The 26,385-nt window shown below is 41.9% G+C and overlaps 1 protein-coding gene across 1 annotated transcript in view; it reads left to right on the forward strand.

Moving 5' to 3' along the window:
* The window catches only part of LOC115155626 (ras-related protein Ral-B), a 43,012-nt gene extending 19,921 nt beyond the window's left edge, over positions 1-23,091 (forward strand). The window contains exons 2-5 of the mRNA XM_029702428.1: positions 19,899-20,105; positions 20,470-20,678; positions 20,967-21,144; positions 21,335-23,091. Coding sequence (XP_029558288.1) covers positions 19,992-20,105; positions 20,470-20,678; positions 20,967-21,144; positions 21,335-21,460 — 627 coding nt within the window. The 5' untranslated portion in view covers positions 19,899-19,991 and the 3' untranslated portion in view covers positions 21,461-23,091. The remainder of the gene's footprint in view (positions 1-19,898; positions 20,106-20,469; positions 20,679-20,966; positions 21,145-21,334) is intronic.
* Positions 23,092-26,385: the final 3,294 nt, after the last annotated feature.

Raw genomic sequence — 26,385 nt, forward strand, 5'->3', positions numbered from 1 at the left:
TATAGGACCAGGGCACAAATAATAATAATAATGATAATAATCAATAATTTTGCTCTTTTATTTAGCCATCTTATATATAAAACTTTATTTGTTCATCAAATTGTGAATAACTCACCACAGTTTAATGAGAAGGGTGTGCTTGAAAGGATGCACATAACTCTGCAGTTTTGGGTTGTATTGGAGAGAGTCTCAGTCTTGAATAATGTTCCACACAGTCTGCCTTTATTTAGTTTTGATGCTAGCGATGGCCGAGAATCCACTCTCACATAGGTACGTGGTTGCAAAGAGAATCAGTGTCTTAACAGTGCGATTTGCCAAGGCAGGATACTCTGAGCGCAGCCCAATCCAGAAATCTAGCAGTGGCTTCTGATTAAATTCAATTTTCACAGAACCGCTTGTTGCAATTTCGATGAGGCACTCTTGTTCAGATATCGGTAAGTGAACTGGAGACAGGGCATGAAAGGGATAACAAATCCAGTTGTTTGAGTCATCCGTTTCGGGAAAGGACCTGCGTAATTGTGCACCCAACTCACTCAGGTGCTTCGCTATATCACATTTGACATTGTCCGTAAGCTTGTTCATTTGCACACACAAAAATCATACAATGATGGAAAGACCTGTGTGTTGTCCTTGTTAATGCAGACAGAGAAGAGCTCAAACTTCTTAATCATAGCTTCAATTTTGTCCCGCACATTGAATATAGTTGCGGAGAGTCCCTGTAATCCTAGATTCAGATCATTCAGGTGAGGAAAAAACATCACCCAGATAGGCCAGTCATGTGAGAAACTTGTCATCATGCAAGCAGTCAGACAAGTGGAACCCATAGAATTCACTGGCTTGTATGCGAAGCAGTAATTGTTTGAAAACATCTCCTGCCATGCCACTGATGCATCGTGAAACAGTGTTGTTTGATGAAGCCGTTGTCTGTATAGTTTTTTGGGCCTTTTCCCCCAGCCATATCCGGCAGCAGGAAAAATTAAGTCCTCCCCAATAGTATGGGGTTTGCCTGTCCTAGCCACTCGGTAGCTTACCATATAAGACGCTTCTAGCCCCTTCCTATTAATGGTATCTCTTGCTTTTATACATGTCTTACTACTCGAAAGTTGTCTTCATTCTCGCTCCAAAAACTCCCGTGGCTTATTTTTCAAATTGGCATGTTTCGTTTCTAAATTCCTGCGCAAGAGTGAAGGTTTCATTGAGTTGTGAGATAGTGCTTTTGCACAGACAGTGGTTGCTTCTTTAAAAGTTGCGTCATGCTGCAGCACACCTTGCGGGCTGCTGCAGCATTCTGTGGCAGCCATAATTGTCAGCCATTCTGTTCATGTGAGTTAGAGCTAGTTTGACCACCAGAGGGCATCTTTGAGAAGCATTTGATAGTCTTCTATATTGGCATTACAAGAGAATTTAAAACCTTTTTTGTAATAACATAGTATATGGGATTGATTTTAAGAAATTTGGCTTGATTAATTTGATTAATATTATGGTGTTTCTATTCCGAGAAAAATGAAACCCTCAGGGTTTCTGTTAGGCTGGAATGGAAAATATGATGCTGTACAGTGTGACGGTTGGGAGTAGGCTACAGCATAAGAGGATTGGGGGATTCTAAATTGTTTGCCTTCATTAGACAACTTTGTTCCAATATTTCTGTAAATCAGTGATATTTATTACCATAGTAATTTGCTATGGATCCATGACTAAATCAACATCTGCATTTTGAAAAAGTATTTATCATTATTTTATTAACGAAAGCATAAAGATGCTGGTGAAGAAATTCAGTATTGTGCAGTATATGCTTTTACATTTGGATAATAAAGCATTTTGAAGATAAATTTAAAAAAAATATTTTACCAGGTAAGTTGACTGAGAACACATTCTCATTTACAGCAATGACCTGGTGAATAGTTTCAGGGGAGAGGAGGGGTATGAATGAGCCAATTGTAAGCTGGGGATGATTAGGTGGCCGTGATGGTATGAGGGCCAGATTGGGAATTTAGCCAGGACACCAGGGTTATCACCCCTACTCTTACAATAAGTGCAATGGGATCTTTTAATGACCTCAGAGTGTCAGGACAACCATTTAACGTCCCATCCAAAAGACTGCACCCTACACAGGGTAGTGTCCCCAATCACTGCTCTGGGGCATTGGGATATGTTTTAGACCAGAGGAAAGAGTGCCTCCTACTGGCCCTCCAACACCACTTCCAGCAGCATCTGGTCTCCCATCCAGGGACTGACCAGGACCAACCCTGCTTAGCTTCAGAAGCAAGCCAGCAGTGGGATGCAGGGTGGTATGCTGCTGGCTTTTGCCACCTGCATTTGTTTATTAGGCTACTGTGCAGTCTGACAAGTAAACAGCCTACAATACATACTGTCGTAAACATGGGAAAGTGCCTAATTCCTTACATAAGGGAGAGCAGGCCATGTCTGTACTACAAAATGCAGGCACGCGGGAGACTGGGGTTCAATTCCCTGACGTGGAGGAAGGAGTAGGCTGTCCTTGTAAATAATAAACTGTTCTTAACTGCTTCCATATGTGTTATCTCATAGTTGTGATGTCGTCACTATTATTCTACAATGTAGAAAATAGTAAAAATAAAGAAAAATCCTTGAATGAGTAGGTGTGTCCAAACTTTTGACTGGTACTTGCTTAATTCATTTGATTAATATTATGGTGTTTATATTCCATGAAAAACCTTCTGGGTTTCTGTTAGGATGGAACGGAAAATATGGCGCTGTACAACGTGACGGTCGGCAGTGCAGTACTGGGCTATTTCGCTAAAGAATCCCTGTGTCGTGCGGGCAGGGCACGCGGGAAGACCGGGATTCAATTCCCCGACGGGGAGGAAGGAGTAGGCTGTCCTTGTAAATAAGAATATGTTCTTAACTGACTTACCTAGTTAAATTCAATCTGGAGTGCCTGCGCTCATAAATTCAGAGCATTGTCAGTTTGTAAATTCAGACCGTTTCACTCTCGGAGTGCACACTGGACGTTCGGGTCGAGGAGTAGTGTTGATTTGAGCATTCTGGCCTTACAACTGCAGTCAAGCACCCAAGCTAACGTTGGCTAGCTTGCTAGCTACTTCCAGACACAAATGAGACCACTCTGACCATTTGACTTGCCCTAGCACAGCTGGTTAGGCAGTTTTCGTGTTAACCAGAGCGTTTGTGACGTTTACTGACACCGGCCATATTCAACGGGTGTTGAGCACTCATAAATTCATTATTCTGCACTCTGGTACACTGAGACGAGAGTGCTCTGAAATTGGAGTAGATAGCCAGAGCGAATTTACGAAAGCACCCAAATGTCCATTGAGAACGCAACAAGACTATACCATTTAGCTAAACTAAGAATGACGGGAATAATCAAGTCAATAAACGTTGGCTAGTTAGCCTATAGTTAATATACTGTCAAGTTTGATGCATAACTACTAACGTTAGGTAGATAGCTAACATACCAGTACATACTGCTGTAATGATATGCTATGTGGTTTGTAAGGACAGCGTAGCTAACATTGTCAGCCAACATAACATGTAAGGTAACTTGTTTCAAAAGTCATTACTTTATTACATTGAGTAGCAAGCTACCGCGAGGACGCGCTCTATCAACTCTGCGGCTTGAGCATGCTTTTGGTGCACAGTCGATAGCGCGCTGACTTCGGGCAAGAAAGTTGAGGGTTCGAAACCTGCTCCCTGCTTGTTTCATTTGAAGTCATGCACAATTATCAGTTTATTATTTGGTTTATATTTCCCATTAATTGTCAGTTAGAGACATAGTAGTGCATTGGGACCCAAAAGCATAATCAGCGCTCTAACTCCTCCTCGGTCGTTAGGGAAAATCTGGTCTGTGATAGGAGAGGGGTTTTTCACAACTAGCTCGGCTATTTAGACTATTCTTTAGTAAGGTTGAATAGTCTATTGTTCAGCTATTAACGCCCCTCCCCAACTTGCAACAAATTGTTGTTTCTCCCATCTTGTCCTTGCCCTCTTCCACGCGTCATTCTCCGCCTGAGTAGCTCGCTTGTGCTGGCAGGATATGGCAGCATCTTCGGTTGTGCGTCAAGAATTCTGCATAGCAAGTTTGTATGAAGGTCTGGTTATTCACGGGAAAATTGTTATATGCTATGTAAGTACATTTGTGTCTTTTTTTCGAGAGCAAAACATTTTTATTTTCAATCAAAAATAATTGTTCTGAAAGGAAAAACGAGGCTTCAAAGGAAAAAAATAAATAATATTGCAATCAAATATTTTGTAATAGAGCGCAAAATTTTCTGCATTTTATTCCCCCAAAATATTTTGAGAACCAAAAATGTATTTGAAAGCAAAATTTATTTGAGTTTTGTTATCAACCACTTTCCATTTTGGCAATTTTTTGAGTGTCGGTTTGGCTACAACCAATACTGTTCAGCCTTTCTTACCAACACAATGGAAGTCATAGCGGACACCTATGAAGAACTGTGTGATGATGGCATCTCAGGTAAGCAGCACTGGGCGTTCTTCTGTACAACTTCTACATAGCTAGTAGTTAGCTCTTACGATTCAGTGTCGGTTCATAACATTCTACTATATTACTTACATACATACATACATACATACATACATACATACATACATACATACATACCGTAGAATGATAAATCATGCAATTATTATTCTCAAGCTAACCAAAAACATTTTAGCTACGAATGCCTGTTCTCACCATTTTCAGTTGAATTCATCCAACTTTCTTGCAACTCATAAGCAGGCCATGTCCTATTTGTTTCATAGTCGATATATAATCCTATTTCATGACAGTGTAACGGTTAGTTTTTTTTACAGAAGGATGAGAGCACACAATATGTCTGTCAGGGAATGCTATTCTGATATGTCAGATGAAGAGTTAGACCAGAAAGTCAGAGCCATTAAGGCAAAGATGCCCCATGCAGGCTTTAGAATGGTCAAAGGAGGTATCCAAGCCATGGGCCATTGTGTACAATGGAGAAGAGTTAGGGAGTCTTTGCAGCGTGTAGATGGTGCAGGTATCATTGCCAGAATGATCCAGCTTCGTTGCATTGCTCGGCAAAAATACTCTGTTCCTGCCTCTCGCCCACATTGATACAAGGTACTAAGAAGTATAATATCTCCATAAAATCTAAGAAGTTATTTAAAAAAATGTATTTGTACTTATTCGTAGACAAATTTTCAATGATGTATTGGAGTTGATCTTCATCAACTGGTATACATAAATTATGAAGCAGGTTAAACATTTCACTTTTAATTCCAATGCTTTTTTTCAAGATACAACATTGTCATCTTTGGTTGTATAGATAGATTTTCAAGGAAGGTAAGTATATAATTTTGTATGCATATTGTATATTTCCCATCACCTAATGAACAACCACAATACCAGGCTGGTGTTAGGCGTAGGCTAACTCTTGTATAGATGTTCCATCTGGACACTGCGGCCAATAACAAAGCAGCAACTGCTTTTGGATACTTTATGGATGGAGTCAGCAGCAATGGATGGCCTTCAAGGTAAATATTGATATAGTAGAATGTAAAAACAATTACTTGTATTATGCATATTGTAACATCTTGTGAGGAGTTACTTTCTGTATAAAAACTACAAATACCTAGGTGTCTGGTTAGACTGTAAACTCTCCTTCCAGACTCATATTAAGCATCTCCAATCCAAAATTAAATCTAGAATCAGCTTCCTATTTTGCAATAAAGCATCATTCACTCATGCTGCCAAACATGCCCTCGTAAAACTGACTATCCTACTGATCCTTGACTTCGGCGATGTCATTTACAAAATAGCCTCCAACATTCTACTCAGCAAATTGGATGCAGTCTCACAGTGCCATCCGTTTTTTCACCAAAGCCCCATATACTACCCACCACTGCGACCTGTATGCTCTCGTTGGCCCTGCCCTCGCTTCATATTCGTCGCCAAACCCACTGGCTCTAGGTCATCTATAAGTCTTTGCTAGGTAAAGCCCCGCCTTATCTCAGCTCACTGGTCACCATAGCAGCACCTACCCATAGCACACGCTCCAGCAGGTATATTTCACTGGTGACCCCCAAAGCCAATTCCTCCTTTGGCTGCCTTTCCTTCCAGTTCTCTGCTGCCAATGACTGGAACAAATTGCAAAAATCACTGAAGCTGGAGACTCAGATCTCCCTCACTTAACTTTAAGCATCAGCTATCAGAGCAGCTTACAGATCATAGCCCATCTGTAAATAGCCCATCCAACTACCTCATCCCCAGTATCTCTACTTGCACATTCATCTTCTGCACATCTATCACTCCAGTGTTTATTTGCTACATTTTAATTATTTTGCCACTACTGCCTATTTATTGCCTTACCTCCCTAATCTTACTTCATTTGCTAACGCTGTATATAGACTTTTTATTGTATTATTGACTATATGTTTGTTTATTCCATGTGTAACTCTGTTGTTGTTTGTGTTTCACTGCTTTGCTTTATCTTGGCCAGGTCACAGTTGTAATTGAGAACTTGTTCTCTACTGGCTTACCTGGTTAAATAAAGGTTAAATAAAAAAATACAAAATAAAAAAACATTGAAATACAGATAGAGATGTAGTAGTCCCAGAGTTAATGATCCAAGGTCAGTTTTGCATTTCACCTCCTGATGATTATGATGACTGACCGTGTTTAGAATTTTAAAAAACAAATCTTAATCATGCGCTCTATCTCTATCCATCTGTCTCTCGTCTACAGGTATGTTTTGATATGAGAGAGGAAGCCAGTCCCGTCATAGCCACCTCACCCATAAGATTCGGGACGACTGGGAGCCCAAGGCTGATTAGGAGACACCGCTAGAGACACTATGTAATTGTGATGAACTGAGAGAATATTAGGGTAGCACTGTAATTCATTAATCATATGCTGTCTTCCCTGCTCCTCTGTTTTACCTCTTTCCTTTTCTGTCTTCTACACCTCTCTCCCCACCTCCTCTTTCTTTCTCTTTTTTTTATAATGCACATCATATGTGCATTGAAGTACAGATTGAACTTGTATTTAGAATATTACAATTATAATATTTATAATGCATGTATTTATAACACCTGGATAATGAACTTTCAATAAAGCTTTTCACATTCTCCACTGGTTGAAATGAAGTATCTCATTGGAATACTACACCTATCCTGTGTCCTCAGATTAATGCAGATGAAGGGAGGTAGGTATGCATAGGTGTAGTGTACATTTTGTTTTTCTGTATATATGAATTACAAATCAGCCTTTTACTTAAATCATGTTTCTAGTCTTTTGCATAGTTACAATGTGTAATCATTGATTCCCAGGAGCAGGAGTGGTAAACACTGTTGAAGTGTATAATTGTAATGCATACATGCAGACACAGCATCATTCAAAGAATGGAGTTTGATACACCTGGTTAAGGATGACTGAAAAAGAATGTCTCACAGAGATTCATACCTGAACTGCACCTTTTATTTGCCAAAGAAAAGTGCATGATCAGTGAATATATTCAATGTACAGGCTACAATGTGGGCATCTCATTCGTGGTAATAACTACAGTACATGTATATAGGACTTGCATCCTTGGCACAATAAAGTTATTGTATTCTACTTTATCCATAGGCTTCATTAATGCCATTCAGACTTGAAGTTGATATGATAGCTGAGGTTCATAGCTAGGTTCTGAACTAATATTCATGCCAACATTTTTAGGGTCCATACACAGATCAGCTACATACTGTAGCTAGCTACACATCCATAGGCATACAGTTATTTTTATTCTCCACTACACAATAAGCAAATAAATAGTTAGCTAGCTATGTTACTTCAGCTGCATTGCATGGCAAAAATAAGCAAGGCATGCTAACACAATTGTACATTCAATTTGCAGTAAAAGCTTTAGCTAGCTAGATTCTTTACATCCACTGTTTCACAAGACGACAGCCTGGTTTGTTGGATTTCTCAGGAATTAAACAACACGAATTACAAATTCATACTCATGTCATAACACTAGCTGGCTAATGTTAGCTAGTCAGATAACTTGCTAAATAGTGATTTTCGTAAATTAACTTTATGACAAAAACATATGCACAATCGTTTGTCCCTACATTAACTAACACATTCCTCTCAATTGTAAATGTTTTGCTTGACTCATTATGACGTTATAACTACTTACATTTGCTCCCACCGTAATGTTTTGTCAGCCATCTTTGCTGAAGAATGTCACCAGGGACTGGTGGCCCGCATCAAATTAGTCAGTGGAACCACTCGATATGATTGGTCATATAAAAACCTTGGGACCCAAATGCATAATGAGTGCTCTAACTCCCCCTTGTGGTGGTCTGGAGCAATGAAGCTGTGACGCTGGTTACCTCTAAGTCCCGCGGTGTAAGCTCGCAACTTTTAAAGGAGGGACCACTGTATAACACACTGGCTGAGGAACAGCACTACTCCCAATATAAGTGAACCCCAAATCAATGTAGTTCTCATCATATTTGCGCCTCTTCGATGGTCCAATGTCCCTGTCTGTTATCCGGTGCTTTCCCGGGTAAGGGGGCAGTAGCTCTTCGGCTGCATCAGATTCACAACTGTCAGTGTCCATGCTAGGTGGGCTAACAACAAATGTAGAATTACTGATGCTAGTATTGGATGTGCTTGTGGAAGCAGAACAACTTGTGTCGTTGACAGGTGCCAGTGTAGTACTGCTGGTAGTAGCAGCTGGACGCAGCCCTTACTTTTTTTTAACCATTTATACATTTTCAAACAAACGGAATGAGCAGCAGCTACGTTTGGCTACATACGAACCGTTAGTGGAATTCCCGTGAGAGAATAACGGTTAATGTGATTTGGATGTTAATTATTTGACTAGGCTACCTGTATTTGACATTGAGTTGTTATTTTGCTGAACACTATATGGTTTAGTTTTATTTTTGGCAGTTAAACGAGGATACTCATTTAAAAAAAATGTTTGTCACATTTTTATTTGGTGTATCCCTGACGGCATTACGCGTACCCCTGGGGGTATTTGCGCAGCCTCTAGCTGTCAGACACAGACGGACCAGTCAGATAGGCCTAGTACATCCTTACAGCCCTGTACTGTACTAGGCTGTATATATAGGTCAGGTAGAAGGCAGTGATTCCTGCTGGGGCCTGGCACAAGGGACCGCCCTCCATTTAAACTTAGCTGAGACTTTCACTGACTGGCCATGAAGTTAGAGGAATTGAAGAAGGGATCCCATGACTCGGACTCATTCACAAGCGAATCAGGGTTTGTTCTACAATGACATTATCCGTAATGATACTGTTAAAGTACTGTAATGTAGTGTAGATTAGGCAGTAGCATTGTATTGGTACAACATTTTCAACTGAGACCTAAAGTGAATGTGTGATAAACTAGGTTGAGTTGTAGTGTAGCAGTTCCGCTTCTCTTGCCCTGTCTCATTGTGTGTTGGATGGAAGTTAGTAACACATGTACCTCCTGTTTAAAAGTGCTGAGTTCTGCAGTCAGCCAGAAGGGCCTGATGACTGCTGCCAGCCGGTGTGTCCTTCCTGTCAGTTCAGGGCTGCCTTTGTCAGTCGGCTTCCACGTTGGCATGGTTACTAGAAACAAAGACAAGAAGATACACTGGCGTAAAATATGTTACATCCCGTAAATGTAATAATGGCACTGGAGGAGATGGCTGCCGCTTTACAGTCTCCTAACCAATTGTGCTTTTGTGTGTTTTTTTGCGTTATTTGTAACTTATTTTGTACATGTTTCTGTCACCGTCTCTTAAGACCGAAAAGAGCTTCTAGATATCAGGACAGCGATAACTCACCTCATACTGGAATAATATTTTTTTCTTTAACGAGTCGGGGGTGAAGTATTTACTTCAGACACCCGACAAGGCCCAAATCCCTGTGATTCAGATGACATGGAGATATCGGGGATGTACATCGGCGTGCCTTGTAAGGATCTGATGGCGAGTGGGTAATCTGCCTCTACCATCTGTACTATTAGCCAATGTACAATCATTGGATAACAAAATAGACAAACTACAATCACAAATATCCTACCAATGGGACATTAAAAACAGAGTCGTGGCTGAACGACAACATGAATAACATACAGCTGGCGGGTTTTACGCTGCATCGGCAGGCTAGAACAGCTGCCTCCGGTAAGGCAAAGGGGTGGTGGTCTGTGTATGTTTATAAACAGCTGGTGCATGAAATCTAATAGTAAGGAAGCCTCAAGGTTTTGCTTGCCTGAGGTAGAGTATCTAATGATAAACTGTAGGCCACACTATTTACCAAGCAAGTTATCTATATTCTTCGTAGCTGTCTATTTACCACCACAAACCGATGCTGGCACTAAGACCGCACTCAATGAGCTGTATACGGCTATAAGCAAACAGAAAAATGCTCATCCAGAGGCGGCGCTCATAGTGGCCGGGGACTTTAATGCAGGGAAACTCATCCGTTTTACCTAATTTCTACCAGCATGTTAAATGTGCAACCAGAGGGAAAAAAACTCTAGACCACCTTTACTCCACACACAGAAACGTGTACAAAGCTCTCCCTCGCTCTCCATTTGGCAAATCTGACCATAATTCTATCCTGATTCCTGCTTACAAGCAAAAAAACTCAAGCAGGAAGCACCAGTGACACGGTCAGATGACCCAGATGCTAAGCTACAGGACTGTTTTGCTAGCACAGACTGGAATATGTTACGGGATTCTTCCGATGGCATTGAGGAGTACACCACATCAGTCACTGGCATCATCAATAAGTGCATTGATGAAGTCGTCCCCACAGTGACTGTACGTACATACCCCAACCAGACAAATAACATTTTATTTGAAAATAACTCTACTTCTGCCCTAGCCCCCGAGTCAGTGGAGTTTTATCTTGACATTAGGCCGACATGTCCCAGCAGTATAGCCTAGGCCCAGCTGACCGTAGCCCGTAGCTGACTGTGACGCCCCACAGCAATACATCTGCTATAATCAATTTATTATGGAGCCTGTGTGTGTCAGTATTTCTCATGTATCACTTTGGTAATAATCAACTAACCTAATGAAGCTATTAGTTTTCCTCTGTAGATAAATTATAACTTAACTGTGGCCAAGTGTGCATTAAAACACTTGAGTGTCCAGATGCATGTTAATCAATATACGCAACAGTAATGAAACATTTGTTTTGTGTCATTTTCACCATTTGGATTTAAAATTCTCTATCCCGGATCCCATTCATTTGACTGGCAGCTAGTCAAACAGTAATATGCACAGTTTAGTGAAATAGTGTTTGTGTTTGTTTATGTTACGCTGACATGTTTGCTGGAGACATTCACATGAAGCTGGGAAAGATGTGACTGAAGTCCCCCGAGGCAGGACAGAAAAGAGAGGGAAAGTCAGAAAAGAGAGGGAAAGAGAGGGGGGATGGGGAGGGGTAAAGATATGACAAAGTGGGTTGGGTGACATGCAGAGGCTTCGGAAATAGACTTAAGACTGGCTTACTGCTCTGCCTTAACAGTGACAGCTGTTTCTTATCTCTGTGTGCTGACTGTATGATAAATTGATTCCTGTTGATCTTTTCTTCTGTCTGTCATGTGCGGGTAGTGTGCTCAGTTTTTGAATGGAAATGTCTGTCTTTAGGGCTCAGACACACCAATAGCATTTGCTGGCCGAGAGTATTTAGCACCTCTGAACGTAATTTGCTAACCGAGTGGGCACCGATTTTACATGTAGAATCATGTTTGGCAGTCAGAAGTCTGCAGCGGGTGGTCCCTAAAACACAGAGCGCTGAACAATCTGCAGAAGAACACTAGATCCACATTCAGTGCGATGTGTGTGAGCCTTTAATCAGAAACCAAGCTGAAGTAGCAAAGTGTCATGACAAGCCTCCACATTACCCATAAGCACTCAATTACGTTGCGCCGGATGTCATGTATTTCAATGGGGATGTCCACAACCGAGTGGAATCTCCATGCCCCCTTGCGTTTGAAGGATCCATTGCGAGACGGACTCCATATATTTCTTATTTTTTTTACTTTACGTTGTCTTCAGACCAGCAAGAGTCTGTTACCAAACCACAGAAGAAGATGTTTTCGGTGAAGGCTTAATGGGATAGCTAGCAATTTGTTAACAATTACCCATTGCTATAAGTGAGTACTATATTAATAGTAATATTAAATAATACACTTTGGCTGCTATGCCAATTATATTATAACTGTTGCCTCACTTTTTTTCTCCCTAATATCCAATTGGTAGTTACAGTCTTGTCCCATCGCTGCAACTCCTGTACGGACTCATTAGAGGCTAAGGTTGAGAGCCTTGTGTCCTCCGAAACACGACCCTGCCAAGCTGCACTGCTTCTTGACACACTGCTCGCTTTACCCGGAAGCCAGCCGTACCAATGTGTCAGAGGAAACAGCGTACAACTGGCGACCGAAGTCAGCTTGCAGGCGCCCAGCCCGCTACAAGGAGTCGTTAGAGCGCGATGGGACAAGGACATCCAGGCCGGCCAAACCTTCCCCTAACCTGGACGACACTGGGCCAATTGTGCGCTGCCTCATGGATCTCCCGGTCATGGCTGGCTGTGCCACAGCCTGGGATTGAACCCAGGGCTGTATTGATGCCTCAAGCACTGTGATGCAGTGCCTTAGACCTCTGCACCACTCAGGAGGCCGCGATGTTTGTTTTTGATGATAATTATTGGATATAGGTCGTCAGCTACAGTGGTATCTTCAACCTAGGCTAGCTTTTAGGTAGCTAGCTGCTCTGCAGTGCAAGCTAGCTTGACTTGCTGTAAAGTTAGAGAAACAAGTTGAGGAAAAATTAACAAAACCAGTTTTATCACCTGAAACCATCTATTATATATCATGTCTTGAATAAAAAGATCATATTTTGCAATCTCCCAAAATAAATGCGATCTCTGACGAGAGATGGGCTCACCTCCATCTTGCGTACGGCCTAATGAAATACGTCACAATGTAAACCGGGCATCAATTTTACAGCAGTTATAGTTCATGTGTTTACCTGTACACCCAGAACAATTTGTTTTGCATAATTGTGTCAGATGCTCGATTAAATTCTTCGGGAAGATGTGTTAGAAAATGTACTAATGAGACTAGTGAAGTCTCCACCCCTCTAAACGGAAACATTTCTGCCAGTTTGGGGCAAGTCTATTGCAAGTCAATGGGCTGAATGTCCCCTTGAAATGATGAGTGACAAAATCAGCGTACTGGAACCAAGTTCCTCATTAGTCATTGCATCCCACAGTCTGTCGACAGATGCTACAACCATTTATGTGTATGTGTCAACAAGACATTACCTGTTCTGTGGTGGGGTGGAGGTTGTCATGGTAACCAGCTAAGCTTGGCTGTGGCCATGCCCCTGAGGGAGGGAGGGGTAGAGTGGAGAGAGAAAGTGGTGTGTCAGTAGGCTATCCTACACAGAAGCAGGACGGACAGGGCTTGGTCCCTTCCTTGACAAAGCCTTCACAACAGTGTGAAGGGAGTTGTTACAGTATATTACAGGATGCAGTTAATTTTCCAGCTCCAATTTATCATCATTACAGTGACTCTGTATATAGCCGCGGGAAGAAGTTTGGGGTGGGGGTGCTGTGTTTGTTTTGCTCTAAAATGCTATTTGGAGAACATCAAAAACACAACCAAAAAATGTCCCCCAGACAGTATCACAGCAGTATTAGGTTTACAGTATATTAGGTTTTAAAGGTCTGTGGAATGGTGTGTACAATGTACTACTCAACCTCGTCATACATAGGCTACATTGACTCATTTAGCCTGCTTGTGGAACAGTGCAACATGAAATAGATGCATAAAACTCGCTATCAAGGCCGACTTCAAATACCCACGTCAATGTAAAAGTAACCAGAGCATAAAACAGCTGACTGCAAATGCAAACTATGCCAGATAAATCCTACACATGCATTGAAATAAGGCATACATCAAAAGAATTGACTAAGGCCTACAATTGACAACGACAAGACAAATAAACTCGACCAAGGAATGAAGACAAATCTACACATTAAGGCCGCACCCGTGATTCAGTACCGCTGAATGGACAGCACCTCGGTACAGGCAGGCATAGTGGAGCTCCGTGGAATGTGGCTGAATGGACAGTGTCTCTGTCTAGTAGCCAGCTAGAATTAGGCTATTCAGTTTGTGGGCAATTAGACATTTTATGGGCACAGTTTAGTAGCCTACAATGCTTTATATGAAAATCCTAACTGCACACATATCTTTAGAAATTGTAGGATCAATTGTAAGTTGCAGACCCTCTGCTATATGAAGTCACCCTTGTGGAACGGTGCATACAGTGTAATTGTCTCGTGCGCTTCCCACCAAAATTGTTGCTCTGCATTGAGAGATGTTCATTATAATGTGTGCATCCAGTTCATTTTTGTATTTTCCTGTCTGCATTATTCACTAGAAAAGGGAAACATTCTGAGAATATTGAAACATTGTATAAAGGAGCAAGGCGGCTCAGAGAATATTGAAACGTTTGTATCAACAAGACCACTCCGAGAATATTAATATTGCAACATAGTAGCCAACGCAGAGGCAGCTTGTCTCTTTCTGATATTATTGTGTTGCCTACACAGCATCTGGGTGCTCACTATATACAAAAAACAGCCCTACATCCACACACTAGCTTAATTATGTTTAATGACGTTTTGCCAGCAAGATTGATCTGTTAGAATATCTCATTTTAATTCAGGAAGATGGACAAGCGAGACTAAGAGGTGGAAATGCATCATACCAGAGGCAGGTATACTACAGTGGCTAGAAAAAGTATGTGAACCTTTTGAAATACCTGGAATTCTGCATAAATTAGTCATAAAATCTGATCTTCATCTAGGTCACAACAATAGACAAACAGTCTGCTTAAACTAATAACACAGAAACAATTATACGTTTTCATGTCTTTATTGAACACACCGTGTAAACATTCACAGTGCAGGGTGGATAAAGTATGTGAAACCTTGGATTTATAACTGGTTGACCCTCCTTTGGAAACAATTACCTCAACAAAACGTTTTCTGTAGTTGGGGATCAGACCTGCACAACAGTCAGTTTGGACCATTCCTCTTTACAAAACTGTTTCAGTTTCAGTTCAGCAATATTCTTGGGATGTCTGGTGTGAACTGCTCTCTTGAGGTCATGCCACAGCATCTCAATCGGGTTGAGGTCAGGACTCTGACTGGGCCACTTAGGAAGGCGTATTTTCTTCTGTTGAAGCCATTCTGTTGTTGATTTACTTCTGTGTTTGGGGTCGTTGTCCTGTTGCGCTTCAAAAAGCGGACAGATAGCCCAACATTCTCCGGCAAAATGACTTGATAAACTTGGGAATTCATTTTTCCGTCGATGGTAGCAAGCTGTCCAGGACCTGAGGCAGCAAAGCAGCCCCAAACCAAGATTCTCCCTACACCATACTTTACAGTTGGGATAAGGTTTTGATGTTGGCGTATTGTGCCTTTTTCTCTCCACATGTTCCACAGTGTTGTGTGTTCCTTCCAAACAACTCAACTGTAGTTTCATCTGTCTACAGAATATTTTGGCAGTAGTGCTGTGGAACATCCAGGTGGACTTTTGCAAACTTCAGACGTGCAGCAATGTTTTCTTTTAGACAGCAGTGGCTTTTTCCGTGGTGTCCTCCCATGAACACCATTCTTGTTTCATGTTTTACGTATCGTAGACTCGTCAACAGAGATGTTAGTGTGTTCCAGAGATTTCTGTAAGTCTTTAGCTGACACTCTAGGATTCTTCTTAACTTCATTGAGCATTCTGCGCTGTGCTCTTGCAGCCATAATTGCAGGATGGCCACTCCTAGGGAGAGTAGCAACAGTGCCGAACTTTCTCCATTTACAGACTATTTTTCTTACCGTGGACTGATGAGCATCAAGGCTTTTAGAGATACTTTTGTAACCTTTTCCAGCTTTATGCAAGTCAACAATTCTTAATCTTAGGTCTTCTGAGATCTTTTTTGTTCTAGGCATGGTTCACATCAGGCAATGCTTCTTGTGAATAGCAAACTCAAATTTTGTGAGTGTTCTTTATAGGGCAAGGCAGCTCTAACCAACATCTCCAATCTCGTCTCATTGATTGGACTCCTGGTTAGCTGACTCCAATTAGCTTTTGGAGAAGTCATTAGCCTAGGGGTTCACATACGTTTTCCAACCTACACTGTGAATGTTTAAATGATGTATTCAATATAGACAAGAAAAATACAATAGTGTGTGTTATTAGTTTAAGCAAACTGTTTGTCTATTGTTGTGTCTTAGATGAAGATCAGGTCAGATGACCAATTTATGCAGAAATCAAATAAAATTGTATTAGTCACATGCGCCGAATACAACAGGTGTAGAGCTTACAGTGAAATGCTTACTTAGGAGCCCCTAACCAACAATGCAGTTTCAAAAAAATATAAGTAACAAATAATTAAAGAGCAGCAGTAAACTAACAATAGCGAGACTATATACAGGGGGGTACCGATACAGAGTCAATGTGCGGGGGCACCAGTTAGTTGAGGAAGTATGTACATGTAGGTAGAGTTAAAGTGACAATGCATAGATGACAACAGAGAGTAGCAGTGTTTTAAAGAGGGGGTGAGGGGGGCACTGCAAATAGTCTGGGTAGCCAGTTGACTAGATGTTCAGGAGTCTTATGGCTTGGGGTAGAAGCTGTTTAGAAGTATCTTGGACCTAGACTTGGCGCTCCAGTACCACTTGCCGTGAGGTAGCAGAGAGTACAGTCTATGACTAGGGTGGCTGGAGTCTGTCAATTTTAGGGCCTTCCTCTGACACCGCCTGGTATAGAGGTCCTGGATGGCAAGAAGCTTGGCCCCAGTGATGTACTGGGCCGTACGCACTACCCTCTGTTGTGCCTTGCGGTCGGATGCCGAGCAGTTGCCATACCAGGCTGTGATGCAACCAGTAAGGATGCTCTCAATGGTGCAGCTGTAGAACCTTTTGAGGATCTGAGGACCCATGCCAAATCTTTTCAGTCTCTTGAGGTGGAATATATTTTGTTGTGCCCTCTTCACGACTGTCTTGGTGTGCTTGGACCATGTGAGTTTGTTGGTGATGTGGACACGAAGGAACTTGAAGCTCTCAACCTGCTCCACTGCAACCCCGTCAATGAGTATGGGGGCGTGCTCGGTCCTCTTTTTCCTGTAGTCCACAATCATCTCCTTTGTCTTGATCACGTTGAGGGAGAGGTTGTTGTTCTGGCACCACATGTTCAGGTCTCTGACCACCTCTCTATAGGTCTATCTCTTCATTGTCGGTGATCAGGGCAACCACTGTTGTGTCATCGGCAAATGTATTGATGGTGTTGGAGTCGTGCTTGACCGTGCATTCATGAGTGAACAGGGAGTACAGGAGGGGACTGAGCACATACCCCTGTGTTGAGGATCAGCGTGGCGGATGTGTTGTTACCTACCCTTACCACCTGGGGGCGGCCCCTCAGGAAGTCCAGGATCCAGTTGCAGGGGGAGGTGTTTAGTCCCAGGGTCCTTAGCTTATTGCTTACACTATGGTGTTGAACACTATGGTGTACACTATGGTGTTGAACGCTGAGCTGTAGTCAATGAATAGCATTCTCACAAAGGTGTTCCTTTTGTCCAGGTGGGAAAGGGAAGTGTGGAGTGCAATAGAGATGGCATCATCTGTGGATCTGTTGGGGCTGTATGCAAATCCAGGTAATTCCAAAGGGTTCACACTTGCCACTGTACATGTAGGGATGCTGACGTAGGCCTACAGAAAGAAGTTTAAAAAGTTAGGTAATCATTCATTATTTGCATTCTCAATTATCATTCTGTCACTGCATGGGAATGCACATTTGTTATAGCCTAAAATTGTTAGTCTTTGAAGCCAAAAACAAGACATGTATTTTGAGGAAATGTTCTAAATAGCAAGTTGTTCAGTTTATTTTCATACCGATAGGCTTAGGTGAAACCAAAATTGCAGTAGCCCATTGGGTGAATAAATTAAAATAACAATTAGGCTCACAGCTATCACAACCTATATTTTAATAGCAAATTAAACAGCGTGTGGTTTTGAATGGTCACCAAAAAGGTGGGCTCCCCACTTCCCAATTACATGAACCCCTGGCTATCAGATTACAACAAGGTTTACTAGGCCAAGTTCAAATGCTGACATCAAATTCAAAGCAATTGGCACACTGCCTAAACCTCTGACCAGCAAATCAAATGGCACTGTCTCTGCCCTCTAAAAGTGACAGAAAAGGGGCACAGGCTGGCAGCAATGCTCCACATGGTCCTAAAGTCAGCCATTACGGTAAACAGCCATTAAATTTTAAATCGTGATTGAATATTTTTTTGTCTACTTTTTTTGTTGTTGCCTACCCACATAATGCCCCTACTGGGGGAGGAGGGTGGGGGAGCTGAGAAAATGTGTTGTTGGGGGGGTGGGGCTATGATGCTGTATGAGGGTAGTTGTTGAAACATTTGGAGATTACTTCACTTGTGCTTGGTCAATGTGTGTTGGAGAGTTGCCTAAGAAAAAGTTTCATCTACTGTTTCCATGACTCTTTCTATTGATAACTCCCAGTTTGACACTGCTATAAGAATTTCTGGAACTGTTCTCACTGAAGCTCAAAGGCCATGATTGTTAAAATATATGGCAGACGATATGTTATTAAACAGCCTTGTCAAGGGATATCAAGTTGGCCAGAGCATATTATAATTTCACCCACTGAACTAGTTTGACATAATGTCTCTTGGCACTAAAAGTCACCTGACAGCAACTACACAGTGTTCTGTGTATGCAAAGCTATTTCCCTGCCCTGAACGTGTCTGTCTCTTTCTGAGGTTTTCTATGAGTTAGGCTGTGCTTAAGAGGGATTTATCGTATTTCAAAATGACACCCAACAGTAGTAGGCATGATGGCTTGATATCATCATACAGATTTTCATATCATCATATTGTCTTTCATCCCGGGATTTACAGTATTACCAACATAGCACACAAGGGGGTGCTAAAAAGGCAAGAAATGCCCATTGGGCCTAGATTACCAGAATGCTAACACAATTAGAACAAACTAATAGCGAAATCACAAATGCTAACGAGCAAAAGCGAAATAAACTAAATTGCAAAGACAGGCAAATCCAGCTTATAAAGTTATACAAGCATAGCCAGTAGCTACCGTCATTTTTGTCATTTTTGGATAGTGTGGACATTTACAAGTGAAAGTGAATGAGAGAAATTGTGCAAATGAACAAAGTTGTGATGCAAGCTTTTCTGAAGGAAGAGCAGCATGTGCAGAGGGGAGAAGAATGGCGGAGAATAAAACACTAGTAGGAAGCACAGGGAAAAAATGGCAACTGTACATATAACTCATCTAGAGCTCTTTGACTTCTGCCAGAAAGCCATTGTAATATTTCTAATGGCAAACATTTAGTAGGAAATTGCATAAAAGTGTAACTTCATCACCTCATGTGCACCGCACAACAGAGACACGCCGATAGATATAGAAGGTTATGGACTCACCGGCTCCTGCTTTCTCTTGTTGTGCTATTTACAAACACGTGACTGGCTCAACTGTTCTACGGAACTACGGTAAGCTTCATAATGTAAAATAACGTGACAGGTGAAATGAAGAACGTAATCTACTTTCTCTGTTAACGTATTGCACCAGTTGACTGCGGGTATTAACTTAAAAAGTAGCTACGAATATTGCCATTTATTGGAGAACTTCAGAGAAATAGTTTTGATGGTATTGAAAAACCGTCCTGTGTCCTTTTCCAGATACCACAGTATACGGAATATACAATATACCGCCCAAGCCTTGTAGACTGTTGACTGGGCCTTGTGTGTAGTACTGTGTGTAATATCAGTATTGTTTGTTTGTATGTGTTTTACTCACTGTCTAACTGTTGTGCCCTCTGTGTCCACAGGTGGTGTCAGTGAGTGTTTTGAGCATAGTGACGGTGTGTGTGTGTGTCACGGTGTGTGTGTGACGGTGTGTGTGTGTGAGACAGAGACCAGCGATGGCTGCCAGTAAGAATAAGACCCAGAGTTCTCTGGCCCTGCACAAGGTCATCATGGTGGGCAGTGGTGGTGTGGGCAAGTCTGCACTCACACTGCAGTTCATGTACGACGAGGTGAGAACATGCGCACACACACACTTAGCTCAACTCATTGCATAGCTACAGCAGTATTGCCACGGTTCATGCTCACACAAACTGAGCATTCCATGTTTGCTAGCGTGTCATACATCATTGTTACATTGTGTTGAACCCTGTTATCTAACTTGACAATAATTAAATAAAAGTTCACATTACCCAAAGTTCAACTGTTTCCCGTTAAGTACTGTGACACAATGACTGTGTGGTTGAGGTGTTTGTCTTGGTCCTCTGTCCAGTTTGTGGAGGACTACGAGACACCAAGGCAGACGGCTACATGCTATCTGCCTAACGTAGTCTTGTCTGCTGGAGACATTATGACGGTTCTGTGGTTTCCTCCTAGTTCGTAGAGGACTACGAGCCCACCAAGGCAGACAGCTACAGGAAGAAGGTAGTGCTGGATGGAGAGGAGGTCCAGATCGATATCCTGGACACGGCTGGACAGGAGGACTATGCTGCTATCAGAGACAACTACTTCAGGAGTGGAGAGGGCTTCCTGCTAGTCTTCTCCATCACAGAACACGAGTCTTTCACAGCCACTGCAGAGTTCAGGTTGGTGATCCTTCATTAGTTAGCATGTATGGCAGTGATGACAGTCATATGGCGGTGAGTCAGATTGGAGAGTCACAATGATGACAGTAACGATAGAAGACCCAAGCCGTGATTTGTGTGTGTGTGTGTGTGTGTGTGTGTGTGTGTGTGTGTGTGTGTGTGTGTGTGTGTGTGTTTCTATGATTTCCTGCTTGCAAGAAGAGGTGCATGCATCTAGGACCTGTGTACCTTAAATGCTTGTTTGTGGATGTACAATCCTAATAAGTCTTTATATTGTGTGTTTTTTAGAGAGCAGATCCTGCGTGTGAAAGCGGAAGAGGATAAGATTCCTCTGTTGGTGGTGGGGAACAAGTCTGACTTGGAGGACCGCAGACAGGTGTCTGTAGACGAGGCCCGAGCCAAGGCAGAGGAGTGGGGGGTGCAGTACGTGGAGACATCAGCCAAGACGCGAGCCAACGTCGACAAGGTACAGTCACTGTGTGTGTTTGTGTGTGTGGGTGGGTGGGTGTGTTTATAATTACATATTGCAGACAATTCTCTTCTATATGTCATTTTCAAGGTGGTCAAGTGATTCAGAAATAGTGGTGGACTATCACTTGAGTAATTGTCTGTTTAGGTAAGTGTGTGTGGTAACATGGTTCCTTTTCATTCTCAAGGTATTCTTTGACCTGATGCGGGAGGTGCGGGGAAAGAAGATGTCGGAAAACAAGGACAAAAACAGCAAGGGGAAGCACAAGAATAAGAACAAGAAGAGTTTCAAAGAGCGATGCTGTTTACTCTGAACGCAACATGGACCTTTACAACACAAAACACCACGATCTATCGTTACGCTGAGGAACCAACTTGATCAGAATCACAGAGCATCCATCCTCGCGTTGAGTTGAAATATGTGTCTGTTAGTTTTGAATCTGGCCACATTAGTGTTGTTTAGCAGGTGTGGGGTCAGTTCTATTTAAACTGTCAATTCCAGAAGTTAACTAATATTCCAATTGCAATTTTGCTCATTGCTTTTCAATACAGAAAATTTGAATTTGGAATTTCAGTTTACTTGAAGTGAAATGGACATTCTTTCCAACCCAGGGGTTTACCACATTCTCAACCACTGTTTTTGCATCTAAAACTTAAGCTTTGATAGATATTCTGACTGTTTATTGTTTTTAATGGAAGGTGACCACTGTTCTACGACTTGGACTGCAATGCTTGGCCTCTCCCCTGATAACAACAACCCAATTACCAAACTGCCCCAAACATTATTTTAGTCTAGAACGTGCATGGGGATTTTAATCCAGAATGGGAATGGATCTGTGAATAGGTTCAGTCAAGGACAGAAATGTAGCGAAACTCTATTCAATACTTTTCACTGATGTCTGTTTATGTGGTATGAACATCAGACTAAGGTTTGTTTGTTAATTAACAAAACAATTATATTTACTAGTTAGTAAGAGTTGGGGACTAGGACTGAACATGTCATTGTTTCCTCTACAATAGGATAAAGCAATTGTCAATCAAGAAGGCTCATCGTCTTAGGATTCAAAGCACATGTGATATTATTAGGGCCAGTCAGTTTACATTGTCAGGAAAAACTCCTGGCCCTGGTCTAAGTATGATGGATTTTGAAGTGTGAAGTTGTAAGAGTTTACTAACCAGAGGTCCTGTGGTAATGAACAGGCAGTGTTTCTGGAGCCCCCTGCAGGCATTCCTTGGTAAATAAAGGAACTGAAAATGGAACTGCCGCCACATCCATTAGTCCTTTAGATATGGGTCAGTTGGCACCATAACCATCAGCCAGTCACCTTCTGCTTTGGGTTATTAATATTTGTACTTATTTGGGGTTTTATTCAAATGCTTTTTTGTAGAAAGTGCACTACATTGTTTCCAATACCTTAAAAAAATAACTGTTCAGAGTTCCCATGCTAGAGAATGCAAAAGCAGTTTGTGCCATCAACATAAGGATAACATGATATCGCCTACCAACTAATCACTACTCTCTATATAGATAATGTTTGTTAATTAACTGAGTGAATGTATGTGCATCAGACAACAGTTGATACTTCTGGTTCCTTTGTGTCCGTGTGAATGAAACCTGGGTCATGTTATTTGACATCAAATGGAAGAAAATTGACTGAAACAGGAAGGGACTTTTTTGTTGTTGCTGAAAAACATTGTGCCCTAATGAACGCCACTCTGGTGAGGGACACAGTTTGTTTGCTGTTATTGTTGGATCAGTCACTGTTCTGCCCTACAACAGTAAAGTAATATTTCCAACAACTGTCCTAACTGTTCTGCTCTTTTATAAAAATGTGTGTCCTCTTCTGTTGTTTTAAAGCTAGTCTACTATTGCTAGGTTTTTCACTGTCTTCTGAACAAAAAAAGACTTCAAAATGTTGCCAAATAAATGCTTTTTTCTTTGTAATATTGGTGTGGTCTTCTTAAAGTAAAATTGCTAATACAGTGTGTAAAATGTATTTCATTCAACCAAATGGGAGTAGACAATATTTCCTTTTGATGTACTTTTTTTGAATGTATATTTGGAAATGCATACTAGTATTCCAGTACTTGATAAACCTCTCAACTGTGTTTCTGATTGCATGCATGTGCCGTTATTTCGATGGATACATGTCACGTGTTATGATAATGCAAAAAAACAGAGCTCTACAACCCTGTTCCTATGGACCTGCAGTCCTGTAAGATTCCAACCCTAATCTAGCAGACTTGATTGTATTAATTAGCTGGTTGATGAACTGAATCTGGTTAGTTCCAACTGGGGTTGGATTGAAAACCTACAGGAGGGTAGCGCTCCAGGAACAGGGTTGGATTGAAAACCTACAGGAGGGTAGCGCTCCAGGAACGGGGTTGGAGTGAAAACCTACAGGAGGGTATCTCTCCAGGAACAGGGTTGGATTGAAAACCTACAGGAGGGTAGCTCTCCAGGAACAGGGTTGGAGTGAAAACCTACAGGAGGGTAGCTCTCCAGGAACAGGGTTGGAGTGAAAACCTACACGAGGGTAGATCTCCAGGAACAGGGTTGGAGTGAAAACCTACAGGAGGTTAGCTCTCCAGGAACAGGGTTGGAGTGAAAACCTACAGGAGGGTAGCGCTCCAGGAACAGGGTTGGAGTGAAAACCTACAGGAGGGTAGCTCTCCAGGAACAGGGTTGGAGTGAAAACCTACAGGAGGGTAGATCTCCAGGAACAGGGTTGGAGTGAAAACCTACAGGAGGGTAGCGCTCCAGGAACAGGGTTGGAGTGAAAACCTACAGGAGGGTAGATCTCCAGGAACAGGGTTGGAGTGAAAACCTACAGGAGGGTAGCTCTCCAGGAACAGGGTTGGAGTGAAAACCTACAGGAGGGTAGCGCTCCAGGAACGGGGGCCAGAGAGCCCTGGCATGCTCCGGTACTTTGGTGACTAAGAAAGTTTAAAAAAAAATTTACTCCCACTTTGGGCTGGATGTGTCAATGTGCAGTTCATACTTGCTTAATTTATGAGCAGAATTACTGTTGTACCTCAATTGACCATGAAATCCTTACTTTAAAAGTGACTGTTTTCTTAAAGCTGTGCCGTGCCATTTTCCCTACATTCCCTCCCAAGCCAACAAGCTTGAGCCAATGAGCTTCTTCTTCGCATTTGAGTGACAGCTAGCAAGCGGCCTGCCCAGTGTTACCCAATGAAGTTGTAGGGCGGGCCCAACGGCTCAGTGGACAAAGCAGAGAGCCCAATGACATGGTGGACATTTCTGCACATATGTGACGTAGTACGCAATTGTCGGGGACCACTTTTATATTGTGAGTGCTACTTTCATAACTACTGGCTAAAAAGTATACAAGAGTACCAAATAATCTCTTTAATGGCTGAAAATATTGTAGCCATTAAGCATTTATGTTATAATGTTAGTATATACTTGCTTGTTTCATTACAGTCATAAAGCATACAATGTTACTAAGATATTGCCCAGGAGTGTAGAGAAAGAGTTATTAGGGCCCTTGGCTTGACAGCTCAATACCCCTAAGACTGCAAGCCACTCATTGCCTTACAGCTCTATATCAATAGACTTGCTTGGACTATCAAGCTAGCTATCTAGATTTTGATGGTTATATTGTTAAGATTTTCAGGTATTTTTTTATTAACTAACACTTATTTTTATTCGGATTTAGCTGGTTTTAGACTGGCATGGGTTGTCTTGCTAGCTAGCTTGCATATAGATATCAATTTGAATGATTATGTTGGTAAATAGAAGTGCATTCATTTCGGGAGACGTTTTAACAAACATTTAATCAGATACGGTATCTTGTCAATTTTACCAATATTTCAGGACCGGGTGGATCTTTTTTCTTTCTCTTTCCGGCTAGTTCACTCGCTCCCTGATAAACTCCGTTCTAGTTTTGGGCATATTCGAACATGTGAAGGAGGAGAGGATTGGGGAAAATAGCGGGTGCTTGGGCTGCTCGGATGATCTGTTAACAGGATATTTCATCTCAACCTCACATGTAAGCCATGTACATGTGGATAATATTGTAACAACTGAGCATATTTCCATGAAACTTTGAACACTAGAAGGTTAACTGGTTAGGCGTTATACCGCTCCTTCTTGCCTTACACGTTCACATTGCCGACTCAAAAAAGTGATCGGACGGGGTAACAACTCGTGGGCTAGCTAGCTGGTTTGAAAACACGAGTTTTGCTGCCTACATCCGGAATTTCAAACATAATAAATACTGGACTTTGAACCCCAAAACTTCTTAGCTAGACTTTGGTAATTTTCCTAAACATATGATGAGAATAAAATTGCAACTTACACAGTTTTATTGTTAGTAAGAGAGGAAGAGGTGGTTATATACACACTGAGTATACAAAACATTAAGAACACCTGCTCTTTCCATGACAAAGACTGACCAGATGAAAGCTATGATCTTTATTGATGTCTACTACCATTTTTAAGCCTTGTGACAATTGAGACATGGATTGTGTTTGTGTGCCATTCAGAGGGTGAATGGGTAAGACAAAAGATAAGTGCCTTTGAACCGGGTATGATAGTAGGTGCCAGGCACACCAGTTTGAGTGTGTCAAGAACTGCAACGTTGCTGGGTTTTTCACGCTCAACAGTTTCCCGTGTGTATTAAGAATGGTTCACCACCCAAATGAAATCCAGCCAACTTGACACAACTGTGGGAAACATTGGAGTCAACATGGGCCAGCATCCCTGTGGAAAGCTTTCGACACCTTGTAGTCCATGACCCGACGGATTGAGGCTGTTCTGAGGGCAAAAGTGGAGTGGGGTGCAATTCAATATTAGGAAGGTGTTCTGAGTTACAGTTCATATAAAGAAATCAGCCAATTGAAATAAATTCATTAGGCCCTAATCTATTGATTTCACATGACTGGGCAGGGACGCAGCCATGGGTATCAGAATGAGTTTTTCCCCACAAAAGGGCTTTATTACAGACAGAAATGCTCCTCAGTTTCATCAGCTGTCCGGCTGGCTGGTCTCAGACGCTCCAGCTGGTGTGGAGGTCCTGGGCCGGCGTGGTTACAAGTGGTCTGCGCTTGTGAGGCCGGTTGACATACTGCCAAATTCTCTAAAATGAAGTTGGAGGCAGCTTATGGTAGGGAAATGAACATTCAATTCTCTGGCAACAGCTCTGGTAGACATTCCTGCAGTCAGCATGCCAATTGTACGCTCCCTTAGAACTTGACACATATGTGGCATTGT

Source organism: Salmo trutta, chromosome 20 (genome assembly GCF_901001165.1).
Source record: "Salmo trutta chromosome 20, fSalTru1.1, whole genome shotgun sequence".
Classification (NCBI taxonomy): domain Eukaryota; kingdom Metazoa; phylum Chordata; class Actinopteri; order Salmoniformes; family Salmonidae; genus Salmo; species Salmo trutta.